This window comes from Musa acuminata, chromosome BXJ2-8 (genome assembly GCF_036884655.1).
Source record: "Musa acuminata AAA Group cultivar baxijiao chromosome BXJ2-8, Cavendish_Baxijiao_AAA, whole genome shotgun sequence".
In the NCBI taxonomy this organism is placed as follows: domain Eukaryota; kingdom Viridiplantae; phylum Streptophyta; class Magnoliopsida; order Zingiberales; family Musaceae; genus Musa; species Musa acuminata.
In genome coordinates this window covers 46,511,155-46,527,734 of record NC_088345.1, presented here as the reverse complement: position 1 = coordinate 46,527,734, position 16,580 = coordinate 46,511,155, and the positions used below count along the sequence as shown (strand labels likewise).

Here is a 16,580-nt window from a genome sequence, read left to right as displayed (position 1 = left end):
TGAAGAAGCTTACTGAGACTACAAACAACCTATTGATCCAATGTAAATCTCATATTCATGAGAGTATCTGTATTAATTTGGTTCTTTATGAAGCATGACATATACCAATATCATTACGGAACTCATGAGATGTGTCAATTTGTATAATATGACATTAGATATAACCTCGTATGTAAGTTATGGTTACTGGTAAAGGTTTCCAATTAATTAAGTGGGAGAAATTGCTATATATGATTTTGGATCCTTTCTTTTTCGTTATATTAACTAAAAGAATAATGAATCAAACTTTTTTTCTTCCTCGTTCTTTCTACGTTGGGAACACGAATATTTTCGTTGGTGGGATATTGTGGACCACTCACCTCAAAAGAAATAATATATGCTAGTTTATGGATAATTAGTGTTTATATATGATTTCTTTGATGTATAGCTTTATGTTAAACTCGGGATATTCTTTTGCGTAATAATCGAATGTAATACATGTATGTTAAAAGAAGTTTTGCCAAATGCAAAATGTGAGAAACATCACTTGTCATCTTTGTCATTAGAGGAAAAGGAAAAGGGTAATTTATCATAAAATCTTTATTAATTAATTTTTTTTTATGCATCTCTATTAATAATTTATTCAAGATATCCTTTTAGAATAATGAAAATAACGCTCGTCTCTCGTTATCTCTCAATGATCTTATATTAAATCAGATTTAATGTAGGAGTTCGATCCTTTTTTTTTTTTTTCTTTGTTCTTTCACTCTTTTGCTCCGTCATTACTCCTCCATCTCTTTTTTTTTTTTAATGAGAAATAAAACAAGAAAAATGAGGAAGAGAACGAGGAGACAATGAAAACAGCTAAAAAAAGATGGCACACAAAAGAGTAGGAAAGCCTTTGGGTTCATTAATTCGAATCGATTTTAAATTTTAAAAATAAAATAAAATAAAAGGATAAAATTGAGATTTACAAAAATAAAATTCTCAACAGAGGGAAGGGATGTCATGGGGAAAAAAAAAAGAATTAATAGGGCTGATAAAGCATCAAGCTTATGGGAAGAACAACTTTGCTTGGAGGAGTTGACAAAAGAAACTAAGTGGCTTAGAAAATGTTATATAAAATGGAGTTAAGCATGAAAAGGACTAAGAAACTACTGCATAAGAACTATATAGAATTCCTACGTGCTGGACAGTACAACTTCTCATCATCAATAATTAATGATATGCTCCTACATTTCCCTTCAAATATGTCATGTCACGCATGCCAGCCTCTCCGAGGAACAAGTGGAACAGCTCAAGAACTTTAATTCTTTTAATTACAGAAAAAAAATATTTTTTGCTATTATTTCATCCAGTTTGCATCTGTGTGAACTACTGGAACAGATGGTGTGCACTACCAACCTTCGTCAACTCCACAATGCTCTACTTTTTTGTTTGAGAATTTGAACTTTTTTCTATTCCTGAAATATTCTTCAAGATTAAAATATGGTTTCTTTATGACTCATATTGCAGCTGTTTGAATGCAGATTTCATATTTTAGAGCAAGAATTGGCAACATGCAAATCACTCTTTTTGGGCTGTTTCTTGTGATATGATCTCTTCTGTGTCCCCTTAAAAATGTGATGGCAGCAAAGATAGGGAGGAACTGCAAGAATTGATGTACTGTTATTCTCTCTGCAAAAAGATCACACAATTTATAAAGCACATCTAATTCAATAAATCATAAGAATATTTTGCTCATCTATCTTGTCAAATATTCAATCAACAATCATTTCTATGATGTTGTAGTTATTGAGGTGCTGTTAATAATTCTTTTTATGATATGACCAAATTATGATGCATAAACTTTATTTAATTCTGATGCATCGAATTTTGTATTGCTGCTAAAAGAAGGAAAAACTTATTTCACTAATATCCAGTACCAATTCCAGAAGAAAACATGAGCCCATCTCTATATACATATAATGAGATGCAAAGAAACTAAATATTATGATTCTATTTCAATAAGGAAATGCATTAAGAATGATTTAGAATGTAATAATTCTATAATGAAATCAATTTAAACTAGCACTAATTTTATCTAATAAAACTCAATGCTAGCTGTGTATGACCAACCTTTCCAAATAATGGAAATGCAAGTGCAGCATAAACAATAAACCCTTGCTGAAGATTTAATTCAAGAAAGTGTCAACTTTTGTCCAAATTCTCAACTCCCACTCATGAATTGAGTTGTTTTATGTGGAGAAATCTGATTACCAGAAGCCACCTAACTCAAGTGAAGAGAGTCTGGCCTGATTCCTGTATTACTTTGCTAAACCTGTAGAAGACCTGAAGAAGATTCATCAAGTTTGAATGAAGCCTTGTTCTTGCTGCTGCTACTCTGACCAAAATGCCAGCAGATCTTGGAGAATTAGTGACAGATTTTGGTTTGGTCAACACTGAACTGAAGGCAGCTATATTGTTGTCCATATAATACAGTACAAGATAACATACAGTTGGTGGTCACCAAAGTACAGAAATTTCATGCAACCCCACAAGAAAACTACTTCAATGGTTAGCTGTTAACCTATGAGAATGGAGAGGTTAGCAAAGCCGTAATGAGGCTACAGAATCTTCCACTATTTGATTGAAACATACATAGAATGTAATTACAACAATGATCAAGAAGCATCAATCCTAGCATCACTTCTACCATACAATAAAGTTAAATTACCTCAAGATGAAACAACATGAAGAGTCCTCAAGGACAGGGACTCATTCTCAGCATCAAACAACCCTCCAAAAAATAACAAATGTAAATAATAACAGGAGATTTAGGATGAAGAAGAACCACAAGAACAGTTCCAACTCAAAAGGAATGGAAGGAAAATAAAATAACCATCGACTTACTCCCAGGACAAACACAAAAACAATCCAATTTTGGTTCATCCATGGAAGAAGATGCCTTGAAGATGATAGGAACAGATGACTCGATCAATCGCCAAAGGCGGTGTCCCCTTGCTGCTGATTTGTCATGCTAGAATTGCTGCGGAACCCTTCGATCCGAGCTACAACCTCCGACATCGATGGCCGGTTTTCTGGGAACTGCACAGCACAGTCAATGGCCAGCTGCAGCAGCTGCATCATTTCCTCCTCCACGTTCTGATGCCTCAGCAGTTCATGGTCAAATACCTCTGAGCTCCATTTCTCCCTGACGACCGATTGGACCCACCTGGGCAGGTCGACGCCGTCCTCGTTGTGGAGCGCCTGCGTCGGAGGCTTGCCTGTGAGCAGCTCCATGAGAAGCACGCCGAAGCTGTAAACATCGGCCTTTTGGGAGACCTTCCGGACGTCCGTGACCTCCGGGGCGCGGTAGCTGGCGGCGCGTTGATTGGGCATCGGGGTGGAGCCCAGGCTGCTCAAGCCGAAGTCGGAGACGCGAGCCTCGTTCGATTTCGAGAGAATGATGTTGGAGGATTTAATGTTGCCATGAGTGAGACCAGAGCCCTGCAGGTGTATGAACTCGATGCCCCGTGCTGCTCCAAGAGCAATCTCCAGCCTTGTCTCCCAGTCGAGAGGGGTGCGACCCGATACTTTATTTCCTGCCGTGGAAGATGAATTGAGAGCATGAGTACTTAGCTTGACAATTCTTCGAACACATTAGAAGAATTCAGTATAAGGAACACCGACACTGTTCGAGGACATGCAATGCGATACCCAGGAAGAAGAAAGGGCTCACCGTGAAGGATGGAGGAGAGGCTTCCGTTTGGCACGAGTTCATGGACCAAAAGCTTCTCATCCTTGCTGTGGTAGTAAGCTTGGAGGGCCACCAAGTTGGGGTGGTCCATGGCGCCGATGGCCTCCATCCTCTCGCGGAACTCCTTCTCAGGGACGTTGACGTCCCTGAGGCGCTTTACTGTCACCACCATCCCCATCTCCAGCATCGCCTTGTATGTCGTCCCGGCCGTCCCTTTCCCGAGCACCTCCGCCGATGCCCGCAGCAGGTCATCCAGGTCGTATATCCCCTGAACCTTCCCGATGAACACCAGCTTCCGAGCGCTCCCACTCGCCCCTCCAGCCACCGCCGCAGGTAAGGCCGCCACCTGAGGTGGCCCAGCCACATTATCCGCCGCCTCTCGCTTGCCCCTCAAAGCCATCTCCGCCTCTGGCTGCATCATTTCCCCCGCCTTTGGTCCAGCCTCGTCCTTTTCCCGCTTTCGGCAGCAGAGAACCAGGAGGAGGAGGAGAACCAAGAAGCCGATGGCGGAGCCAATGGCGATACCCGCGATCGCGCCGGCGGAGAGCTTCTTTTTCCCGCCGCTATCGACATTGTTGCTGGCGATCCACGGGGACGGCGCCGGCGAGGGCGAACCCTCGCCGAGACAGGGGGCGAGGGGCCGACCACAGAGGGAGTTTCCTACAAAGGAGCTCGCGGGCAAACCGCGGAGGCTTGCAGGGATGGACCCGTTGAGCTGGTTGAAGGACACATTGAACTGGAGGAGACCCAGAAGCCGGAGGTCGGGGATCGCGCCGGAGAGCCGGTTGTGGTCGAGGAGCAGCGTCGAAAGGCCAGTGAGGTTGTTGAAAGCCACAGGGATTCCTCCGTCGAGGGAGTTACCCGCGAGGTTCAGGCGGACGAGCTGGCGGAGAGAGAATACGGCGGCGGGGATACCGCCGGAGAGGCGGTTGTTCTGCAGGTAGAGATACCGGAGGTTGGTGAGGGCGGCGAAGTCCGGTGGGAGGCTGCCGGAGAGGAGGTTGTAGCGGAGGCTGAGCGCGCGGAGCGCGGTTAGATTGGCGAGGGTGCCGGACGGGATCCGACCGAGGAGGTACGAACCGGGGAGGCGGAGTTCCGTGACGCGGTTGGAGGCGCAGGTGACGCCGTACCAGGCGCACGGCGAGGTGTCGGAGACATTCCACCGCCGCGTGACGCCGGAGACGGCCGCGGAGAAGGCAATGAGCGCAGCGCGGTCGGAGGCGAGATCGTCGGGCGCTCCGCCGCCGAACAACGAGCAGAAGAAAGAGAAGAAAAGGAAGAGACGCAACAGCGAGCCCATCGAGCGGCGACCGGACGCCATCATTGGATGGTCAAGTCTATTGAAGCTCATCAAGCCATAAAGTAGTCTTCTTCCTCCCCTTCTCCTCCTCGAACTCGACGACGACTTCTATGCTCCGTCGGGAGCAGGCGAACGAGTTAAGGGCCGGCAACTTACATTAAATAAGAGGAACACAGAAGAAAGGGCATAGGAAGCTAAAACAAGGAATTAATTGGTCGGGAGAGGTTCCATTGTGCGGGACCCGGCCAGACGGTCCACGTAAGTCCCGCGCTTTCCTATCGGTAAGATCAGGCCGTCGATTCCAGGGAACGCCTCGGAAGACTTATCCTGAGTTTGACACGTGTCAGGCCTGGCTAGGCTTGGAAGACGTGGGATGTGGTTCTGGGTGTCGCGGGCGGCAGATATATCTTGTACCACATCATCGATTACCCATCGACGAACCTACTTTGTGATTCGTTCTATGAAGGCTTTTCAGGTGGGTCCCCGTGGCCGGCCCGCGTTCCACGGGAAGTTAGGGTAGAAAGAGATTCGGAGGAGCAATCAATTGGGATTTTAATATATTATTTCCTTTTGTTTTCTTTTACTTGTGCTTATTTATAATTGCAAAAAAAAATTATTTCATCAGAAATTTTTAGATTTAGCTGATAAGCATCAACATAACTTATCAAAAAATTTACAAATATATATCGAAATTAAAAATTGTTATTATTGTGGGGATTTTAATATTGAATATTGAATTCCGCTTAATGTTATTAAAATCCTATTAATTTTAAAAAGAAAAAAAAAATAATTTCTAGTAAATTTTAAAATAAAATTTTATATAAGTTTGAAATGTAAATACTGATGAATATATTATCTCACAAAATCGAAATATTGTATCAATTTGCATAATTCGATTGACTAAAACATATTAGGTTCATTGTCCGTAGAAAAATGGGAATGGGTCAATATTTGAGTTATCAGGTCAAAATGTTGATCCAAACACAACTTAAATTGGATGATAATTCACATTTTACTGAACAAAGTAGTGACTATTGTTCCTTAAATCATGGAGATAAATCTTCAGGACTTCAAACTGCATCAAGAAATCATCCTTGTTCTTCTTTTTGGTCACATAAAGAGAGCCTTTTCTTCATGTTCCTTTTGCACTTTTTGCTTTTGCCGAAAGTGCATGCAATGAGCATGATAGGAGACGGTGAAGAAAGCTTCTTAACTTTTGGCAGATTGGCATGGCTGGATGGATATGGAGAGATACTTGGAAGAAGAAAATTTCTTTAGAACAATTATGGTGGACATGTTTCTTAAGAATAATAACAGAGAAATAGTCTACCATATGTAGTGGTGAGCCTGCATGAATTGACATTAGAATAGAGACACTTCAAATTGCTCTTGTCATGTTTCCAAAAAGAATTTCTACGTATGAATTGAGAGAGAGAGAGAGAGAGAGAGAGAGAGAGAGAGAGAGAGTATCAAAAGAGGGATTACAAGAATTTGTGTATAAAAGACAAGTTCGAGTTCATTGAACAAGGCAGTGTTAGGGGCTTCGCCATATGATTTTTTTTACTGTATGATAGTTTCTTGCATTGCAGGATTGATGTAAGTCATAATGGTTTGTCTAAACCTTTAGCCTTTGAGGTATCTACAATCATCATCATCATTAGTAGATTTACTTTTCTAGTATCTTAGGTTTGGAAGATATTTATTATATTTAATTATAAGGAAAGCTCATAGATACGGTTTAAATTACTTGTATGAATAAGGTCTCAAGTCATATCTCTAAGTCAAAGCCAGTATCAAGCTACTATACCTAATAAATATTTCTCAAGGATTTGGATCATCATCATGGGGACAAGGTGAACTTGATGGATGAGAACTACTATGATGCAAATTCATTCTTTCACAAGTCAACTTACTACACCTAATAAGTCAGTCCTTAAAACATTATAGTTAATTAAAAAATCTTGAAAATATAGGAGAGTTCTTTTAGTAAAATAGTGTATTTGCAATGAATATTTGTTTTATATATTTGATATAGATAACTAAAATATTACTTCCTAAGCCCAAGAGATTCATGTCTAAGCTATGATCCAAATTAAGCCCAAGAGACATCTTGGTTAAGATATATCTTCATCACTAATTTTTAAGGCAACTTTAGGAGACTATTATAGTCCTATTTGGAGTCTAGTTAACATCCAAAAGCCTTTATTAAGTGTCATATATGGGATATGCTAGTTATATATATTTATATTCAAGCCATTTTTTGATAGCTATTGAGTCCCATAACAAAGGATTTTATAGAGACAAGATTAAGCTTTCATCCCTCAATTTATTTGTTATGATAATTTTAAATGTGAAGAAAAAAAAAGAAGATGAAAGTCTATGAAAAGAAGATTGTAAGCCACAAAGACATGGAAGAATACAACTTTTGTAAGATATGTGCAATTTAGTCTATTTTCTGTGTTCATTGTCTCCCTAGCTAGATGTTGATGCAACAAATTCATAACCTTGTTAATGAAACTAACACTAGAAAGACAATGTCTAATATATCCAACCATTTTTTACACTTAAAAGTTCTCTAGCTTATGTTCCATCCAAGTTTATGTCTTCATTATGTTAAGCTTCAATTTCTTTGTCAGATGATAGAAATATGTCAGGTCCTGAGCCACTAAATCAAAGAAAGTTTGTTTATTCTTTTCTGTGCTGTGAGTACCAGCTATACTCTTGCTGCCAAACACAACTCTATATATGTTTTATTTTAGTGGATTATTGCTGTGGTGAGGAGGTATCTGCACACCCACCCACATTAGCCTCTCTACATCTTCTTGTTCCTACCATTCATGTTGTCCATGATCTCCTTTAAGTTGACAGCAGAACCAACTCCAGCCATGAACTTGAGATTGAGATGCCACCTCTTGGACTCTACATAAATCTCTCCTCTTGTCCTCCACATGAACTGGAGAAACAAGTGCAGGAGGAGGAGAGACAAGGTCAAGGAGAAAAGTCTAAATGATCAAGAAGTAAATGCATGTGGATTTGCACCCAAGACAAGCAGTTCGGTAGTCATCTGCAACTAGTTCTCTTAAGATTATTGATCAGGCTTACTTACTGATTCGATTTCTACAGGATTCGTTCGACAGTGAGATGACGACCCATGCACTTCTTTTCGGTTCTAATTGAAGGTAGGAAGATAGGGCTAACCAGTACTGGCAGCAGCACCCACCACATTAGCTGTAAATACTATAGCCGGAAGATGTTGGTGGGATTTCATGAATGCATTAATCAGGTCCCATCAACAGTTCAATTTGTTGGCCAGCAGATCAAACTTTAACTTAGCTTTCATGTTGTTTATGTGCATTCGCGTGCATGCTTGGTTGTGTCTGTGAAAGAGAGAGAGAGAGAGAGAGAGAGTGTGTGTGTGTGTCTGTGTGTGAGCAGTAAGCAAAAACATCATTCACCAATAAATACATAAATATATGTATATATATGGGATTCTTTTAATGCAATCAGCAAGGAGGCCATTATGTCGTTAACAATGCAAGGAAATATGAATACCCTTTTTAACTCATATATAAAGAAAAAAATCTATAGCCTATTTTATTTTATAGTGCTCTAGCGGTTTTAATTCTTTAAAACCCTCATCTCGCTAACTTAAGTATCGAAGAAAAATTATTAAAATAATTGATGAAAATATAATGCCCAACTTTAAAATATATCATAACAAACATCTCCCACTTAGTTGATGGATTAGAGAAATAAATTTAGTCAAAAGAAATGCACAAGCGATATCATAATATCACACTTGATCTTAACCAAACATATGGAATATAATATTATTTTTTTGGTTTAAAGATATAATTTAAGGTTAAAAAAATCTTTCTATTCTTTCAGTAGACTACTTTTATTATTGGCATTATTATTTCTTAATTGAAAATTGACATGACAGTTTCTCGAATACATTACATAGGTAAAAAAGACTTCTTCAAATATTTGTATACTATTAAACATGACAATAACAAATTATGAATACTGATAAAACAGAGGTTGATCAGTAGTAAATCCTAATGTATGAATAGAAAAGCATTCGGTATATAAGCAATCTTTGCATTAATCAATCCCAATCAACAGCCAATTGAGTCGAGTTGGTTGAAGTGATTGAGTTGGTAAGCAAAAGGATATCCCATTTGCTTTGATTAAGATTCAAGCAATCCCAAGAACATGAATCTGTGTCACCTACCATGATACCCAGATCTCTATCACAGACCACATACCACCAACTCAAGAGACAAGAACAACATGCTCAAGAAAAGATCCACCTCATAGATAAGAATAACTCACTAGAAAATGCAAACTACAATGTAGATTATTTGTTACATGGAATCTTCTCCTTCTATCTGTTTTGTCAACGTTACTCATGCAAGGAAACCCAACATTATTTACTGAAAAGAAACATCAAAATAAAGAAGGTAAAACTTGGAGAAAGGTGCCAAAAGCAATTACCTCCACCTCAACTTAGTCTTTACCTGCAAATGGACCAAAACAACACATGTTAGGGGATTTGAACTGGATGATAATATGGATACAAGATGCATATATAGATCAGATTGAGCAGGAGGATGAGAGTGACCAGAATTTCCAACTTTTTTGAGGAAGGCAGCCAAGATTATTATGAGTGCAACTACTACAATGAGCCCAATGATGATTGCCACTGTTTTCCCAACCTGATCACCTGAAGAAAAGGTTAATTGCATTGGAAATGAGAAATTATTTGGAAAAGGTTTCCAGGAGACATTGTGAAGGTAACAGATAAAAGATGATATACCTCATTCAATTTGTAACATACTTATTTAATTTTTCAACTCCAAATTTTAAGATCTTAAGATACACAAATTTCAACAATACTAAATTTTGGCTGTACTCATTTATTGTTTTTATCAAGTGACTTTTATGTACACTTGTGCAAAAAAGCCTTCGTGTTTTTATGTTTTATCTTACTCTTTTATCTTTTGTTGTCATTATATGTAAGCTATAGTATGTTTTATATAGAGATAGAGTTGAATTAGAATCTTAAACGAGGGTTCCTACCATTTCAAGATAAATTTGGATGGTTCTAAAACCTCCATGAAGCATGTTCTATACTATTCAGAAGTTTCAGAGACTAAAATTTACAGAAATATGGTTTTCATGGCCACTAAACCAGCAATGTCCAGCAATATAATGAATTATTGCAGAAACATTGTCACTGTTAGGATTTATAAAGCTGGAGCAGGGGCTACAGATCCTTGATATGTAGAGGGAGAAAGGGATTAGATTAGAACAAATGTGTGGCCTTCCAATGTAGAAACTCTTTGTGTGGACCCATCCATGCTTTGAATTGATCAAACTGCTACCAACCAACTTTTATGGTTCATCAGTCTAACTTTGAACAAATGAAACACCAACTCAGGGCAAATCATGTTAGGATGCACAGTGTGTAAAGTCTGAAATGAGATAATCAATGGACAAATTACTGTTAATGAAGTTAATAGAACTTTATACAATTAGTAGAGACTCCTTCAAAGGACTTCAATAATTGAATGATGATGTGATCTGAAGTTGATTTGTCAGAGGATGCCAATCTATGGTCCAACTTCCCTATTGGAAGGCATGAGGTCTACTTAGAGTGGCAAACACTGTCCTATCAAAGAGAGCAATGAATACTGCAGTTGCATAAATTGATGAAGACTTAATTAATTTCCAACAAGTATAACTAAATCAATATATACAATCTAATGACTAAATCAAGAGTAGATAACTAAGATGCATCTGTATAGCACACATGTTACTTGCTGGACTACTTATTAATTGTGATGGATCAATTTGAACCCTCCAAGCAAATTATTGATAGAACACAAGATCATGGATTCTCCACTAGGATGTTTGCTAGTGAAAATAGAACCATTTTATGGAAGAAGATGGTCATAGTATGATCTCATTGCTACATAAAAAATACTAACCAAAAACTAATTACAATAACTACAAGCAAGACAGAGACTATGCAACAAAAGTTGATAAGCTTAAGTCACAAACTATACCAAACAAGCAGATTTATGGTCAATTTTCATCACAATATCACATCAAAAGACCATTACAAGTATATAATTTAGTAGACTAAATTCCAAAAACAGCACAAGAAAGCAGAGAGTAGGAGCACCGTCGGTGATCAGAGGAAGGAGCGGTTACCATGATCGTTAGAATCGGAATGGTAGACTCCACTGGACCAGTATTTGGCGTAGCACTTGCCGAGGTAAGCATCGCCGGCGACGGCGAACGGACAGGCGGCCTTGAGCTGCGCCACCGCCGCCGCCACGCAGTCGTTGCACTGCTTCGCGCCCTGGTCCCCGACGCACTGCGCCATCGCCTGTACGGAGCCGGCGGCGCCGACCCTGTAGCTCCCACCGGTGAAGCCCGACGCCAGGCTGGCGAGTGCGGCGTCGCGCATGCCGAGCACGTCCGAGTTGTACCCTCCGCCGCCGGCGACAGGCCCGCAATTCTTGCGGAGGACGCTGGTGTCGGGCTTGCCGACGAAGGAGTCGTTGCCGTAGCGGAGGAAGCATCCGTTGAGCTGGACGGCGGCGCCGGCGGTGAAGGGGCAGAAGGCGGAGAGCTGGGACAGCGCGAAGCGGACGCAGGAATTGCAGTCGGAGGAAGAGAGGTCACCGCGGCACTGGAAGAGGCCGTAGACCGGGGATGAGGCGGCGGCTGAGGCGGAGGTGTAGTTGGCGTAGGAGGAGAAGGTGGCGGCGTTGGCGATGGAAGACAGTAGGGACTCGACGTTGAGTTGGTAGGGCGAGCCGGGGGTGTACTTGAGCTGCGAGCACCCGGCATAGACGAAGCCAGTGTAGTCGTCGGCGACCGACGTCGTCAGGGACGCAAGAGAAGAGAATACAAGGAGGAGCAAGAGTTCAGACATCGCTTTCTATGTGTGTGTGTGTGTGTGTGTCTTCTCGTTAGTCCAAATGTTCTTATGCAAAGGAGTGAGAGAAAGTGTATGAAGGGGAAGGGTGAAGAGAGAAGAAAGGCCATAGTGGGGTTATATATGAAGAGAGGTGAGAGAGGGAATGAGATGGGGTGGGATGTGGTTCTGAGAACAAGAACAACAGCGAGGTGAATGTTCTCTGAGAGAGAAGGTAGGAGTGGTGGCTTGAGGAGGAAGCACATATTGGCATCCTCAAAACTTCACTGGTCTGGTAGCATGGGGCGCATCCCTGCTCTCAGATGATCCTGACCATCCATCCAGTCAAATTCACATCAGTAATGTAGATTGACTTAAGGTCATCTTCATCTAATCTTTGCTCCTATAAGGATTTTAGTAATTTAAGCTTTATTAGCATATAAAAGTATATCCTAATTTGAAATCTTGGAACATAATTCTGGCTAATTATTGATCCTAATTAGTCAATACATTCCTAGGCAGTTGTTCTGTAATTGATAAGCCCTGGTATAATGTACTTTGTGCCAACATATATTTCCATTTGCATTTTGGAGAATCCAAGTACTTATGAAGGCCATGCACAATCATTCAATCATGATGACTTTGGAAGGTCAAATAATATGTAGTCAATCACCTATGCATAGACTAAACCACTTAAATATGATGTTAAATGATGAATGGCCCAAGTACCAACTAATCCACAGAAAAAAAAACAATGACAAAGATGCAAGCATAGCCAAAACTTAGGTGTGTTCTTGCTGACACTGTGTTTTTGTGAGTGACATGGGAACCATTATAGAATGCACAACTTGGACAAAGATGATAGGCTTCAGAGACCCAGTTGTAGAACAACAAATTGGATTCTGCTTGGAGACAAACTGGAAACAGTGTGTGTTCACAAGATGAGGCTGGTGGTGTGCATCAGACAAGCTTTATGAAAGTTGACTTGGAAGTCTCTGTTGTGGTTGTGATGTTCTGGTCTTCTTTTGTTTTTGTTCTTTGTTGTCACTCTTGTTTCTCATATTCTCTTCTTTCTGGAACAAAAAGAAGTATGAGAATGCAGAGAAATAATATCACGAGTTTGATAGATCATGTGCAAAATGTTATGGCTACAACAGATATTTTGATATGGACCAGTACTTGTTGCCAAAGTCAAATTATGTATCATCATATGCTTGTGTTAGTCAGCATAAGAGCATGATCAACAGTGTTAAATAAATATGATGCTTCAATTATCCATGTTATTTAGATTAGGTAGATGCTTGTAGACCAAGAAGTTTATTTTTATATTCTAGCCATTTATTTTTATCTCATCAAACACAATCTAGTGATGGCGTTTTGGACTGCTATCTCATCCAAATTCAACAACTGTGGAGGATGTGTTCCTGCAAGAAGTGGAACAACATCTGATGCTTGGTGATTTGGAACTGCTATCTGCAACTCATAAGACATGCTGTAAAACATCAAGTGATGCAACTTGAAAAGTGATCCAATTATATCAGGTTTGAGTGTTGTTGATAGTTCTGATACCTTTTTTTTACTTTGGATCTTGCAATAGATTAAAAATGATAAATATGGATGCTTATGTTGAAGACTTCAGTGAAAAGTTTGTCAGAAATCCATGACATATGTTGTCTTCTGTGTTCTTGTTTGTCTTCCGAGGCAGAGCTTCCTTTGTCTCTGTTTTTTTAGTAACTTTGAGTAAAAAAAATGGACATGTATGCTTTTCTTCCATGCAACTGATTGGAGTCTTTGGTGTATCAAATGTTTGAAGAATTTAACAGTGTTCTCTATCATAACAAAAGCATTAGTGCCACAGTCCATGGTGGCGTTTTTGGAATTCAAACACTCCATGTTGACCAACATAAGTCAGAACCTGCTTGGAATTCCTCCCTGAAGGCATTCCAAAGCTTATAATAGCAGCACAAACTCGTGATAATATATGGAACATATTGATATGGGTAAAAATGACGATGTGACACGCCATGACAGTATCCCCTGAGCGATACGATCCCCGAGGCTCACCATACCCTGCAGTAGCTCGGCCTCCCACGCAGCCCCAGTGGCAATGTCAGACGCCACCAAAGGTACAGTCCTGCCCTGCAAATGGGCACGTCAGGTAACACCCAAACTCATCTATAAATACCCCCAAGTCCCAAACAAAAGGGGACAGGGAGCGGAACACACTAAAAAGTACTTCTGCTTCTCTTCCTCCGAAACCCCCTCCACATCTTTCTCTAACTTGATCGTCGGAGGGGTCGGGTCGAGCACCCCGACCCGACCTGTGTGCATGTGCGAAGACGGTGTCGTCTCTTCCCGGAGCTTCCTCCCGACCCGAACTGCCGACCTGCCGACCCGAACGACCGATCCCGAACCACGGTGCCCGACCGCAGGGAGACCCCGAGGGACGACGCCCGAGATCCCCGACATCCGGACCCCAGAACCGAGCCACGTCGGCCCCGAGGCCACGGCTTAAAAAGTTACTTACCGTAACAGATTGGCACTAGAAGGAGGGCCCCAGATGTCATGTGACCAGCGAATCCACCCCGGCGAATCCTCACCCGCTTGGCTCCCCGCCTCGGGGGAACACCCCCCGCAGGACGGAGCCCGCGATGGATGCCCTGCAGCGGTGGCGGAACGCTACTGGCAACTGTTCAATGACCCAGGCTTGACGCCTCCCGACGGCGCACCCGCTGGCCCGCCATCAGTATCGCCCGAGGCTTTTCACGACCTCGCCCACCAAGTCCGGACCCTAACCGGCATGGTCCAGACCATCATCCCGATCGTCTCCCAATGGACCCCTCCGCACGCGACCCGGCCCTCGCCACAACGGGAGACCCCTGTCCAGACTCACGCGCCACTCCCTGAGCTCCCCGTCTCACCTCAAAACCCCGTAGCTCGGCCGGGGAGCCGAGAAGCAGAAGACACAACGAGTCGACCCGAGCCCGACGCTCCGACCGCCGACTCGACTATTGCCCTGCGAGCTCAGCTACGCCTTGTCAGTCAAAGGCTTGACGAGGTACAACGGGAAGTCCGCAAGTCAAAGAGAGAGCTCGGGGTGGACGGACGCCAAGGATCTCCATTCACCCCCGAGATACAAGAGCAGGCGGTCCCGTCGCACTTCCGCCTTCCCTCCCTAGACGCGTATGACGGCGCCACCGACCCGACAGACCACGTGGCCGCCTTTCGCGCCCAGATGGCACTATTCGGGACTTCTGACGCCCTGATGTGTAGGGCATTCCCCACGACTCTGCGGGGGCCGGCCCGTACATGGTACAGCGGCCTGAAGCCAGGGACCGTCGCCTCCTTCGACCAGCTCGCCAAAGATTTTCAGCTTAACTTCCTGGCGTACGCCCGACCTAAGCCGTCCATGGCGTTGCTCCTCGGGCTCAATCAGAAGGAGGATGAGCCCCTCTCCCATTTTGTGAACCGATTTACGACCCAAATCCATGGACTGACGGACGCTCACCCCTCTTTCTTGATGCAGGCATTCATGACAGGCCTCCGACCCTCCAGATTCTTCTGGTCGCTCGTGGAGCGACCCCCCGTCGCGGTCCCCGAGATGCTCCAACGTGCTAGTCAGTTTATCGCCGCGGAGACTTGGATGGCTGGAAGGCGGGAGGAACACAAAAAGGTTAAGTCAGAGCTGCCCCAACAGCAACAACCCGCCGCCTCTCGACGAAAGTTGGACAGACCTGACCCAAGGCCTCCTCTTCCCGCCTTGAATTCGTCCCGGACTGAAATATTCCTACACGAGAAGGGGAAAGGGCTGCTCAAGGACCCTCGCCCGATGAGGAACCCGCGAGAGCTCGCGGACCGATCAAGATATTACCGATTTCATCGGCAGCACGGGCACGACACTGAGCAATGCTACGAATTGAAGAAGCAAATCGAGAAGCTTATCCTCAGAGGACACCTCGGCCAGTACCTCCGGCCGAACAAAGAATAGTCTCCTCGCCCAGAGGGCCCCGTCGAGCGGCACATCGATGTGATAGCCGGGGGTCCCGCATCAGGAGGAGGCTCTACGTCAGGCAGGAAGGCGTATGCTCGAGCTGCCCCCGAAGCCTCGGGGCACGAGCCGGAGCCCGAGATTACCTTCCCAACCGGAGCTGCCGAGCAACCCGACCACGACGACGCCCTGGTGATATCCGCCAGGGTAGCCAACGCCCATATGAGGAGGATCATGGTCGACACGGGGAGCTCGGCCGACATACTCTACTTTGACGCCTTTCAGAAGCTAGGCTTGGCCAGAAGAACCCTAAGCCCGATGTGCTTGGCGCTCACCGGTTTCACGGGAGATTCAATATCGCCCCTGGGGGCCATTACTTTGCCCTTGACTCTGGGGACCCCGCCGAGGTCGAAGACGGTGATGACCACTTTCTTGGTGGTCGACCTCCCTACCGCTTACAATGCCATACTCGGTCGGCCGACCCTCAACAAAGTCAGAGCGGTCGTCTCGACCTACTACCAGACCATTAAATTCCCGACTCACGATGGAGTCGGGGAAGCCACGGGAAGCCCCCGAGAATCCCGGCGGTGCTACCTTACCGCCGTATCATTGGGTAAGAAAACCAGGACCAAGTCACCCCTGG

The 16,580-nt window shown here is 43.4% G+C and overlaps 2 protein-coding genes across 2 annotated transcripts; both read right to left on the bottom strand.

The window, feature by feature from the left end:
- Positions 1 to 2,582: 2,582 nt before the first annotated feature.
- Positions 2,583 to 5,164, bottom strand: LOC135619740 (probable inactive receptor kinase At1g48480). Its single transcript, XM_065122020.1, has 2 exons — positions 3,701 to 5,164; positions 2,583 to 3,563 (listed from the first exon to the last, which is right to left on the bottom strand). Exons 1-2 carry the CDS (start codon positions 5,067 to 5,069, stop codon positions 2,956 to 2,958), a joined length of 1,977 nt encoding a protein of 658 aa, XP_064978092.1. The 5' UTR covers positions 5,070 to 5,164; the 3' UTR covers positions 2,583 to 2,955.
- A 4,151-nt stretch (positions 5,165 to 9,315) lies between these two features.
- On the bottom strand, positions 9,316 to 12,171 carry LOC135619739 (plasmodesmata-located protein 7-like). Its single transcript, XM_065122019.1, has 3 exons — positions 11,238 to 12,171; positions 9,643 to 9,744; positions 9,316 to 9,538 (listed from the first exon to the last, which is right to left on the bottom strand). The coding sequence occupies exons 1-3, from the start codon at positions 11,965 to 11,967 to the stop codon at positions 9,528 to 9,530; spliced, it is 843 nt and encodes a 280-aa protein (XP_064978091.1). The 5' UTR covers positions 11,968 to 12,171; the 3' UTR covers positions 9,316 to 9,527.
- Between the last annotated feature and the right edge of the window lie 4,409 nt (positions 12,172 to 16,580).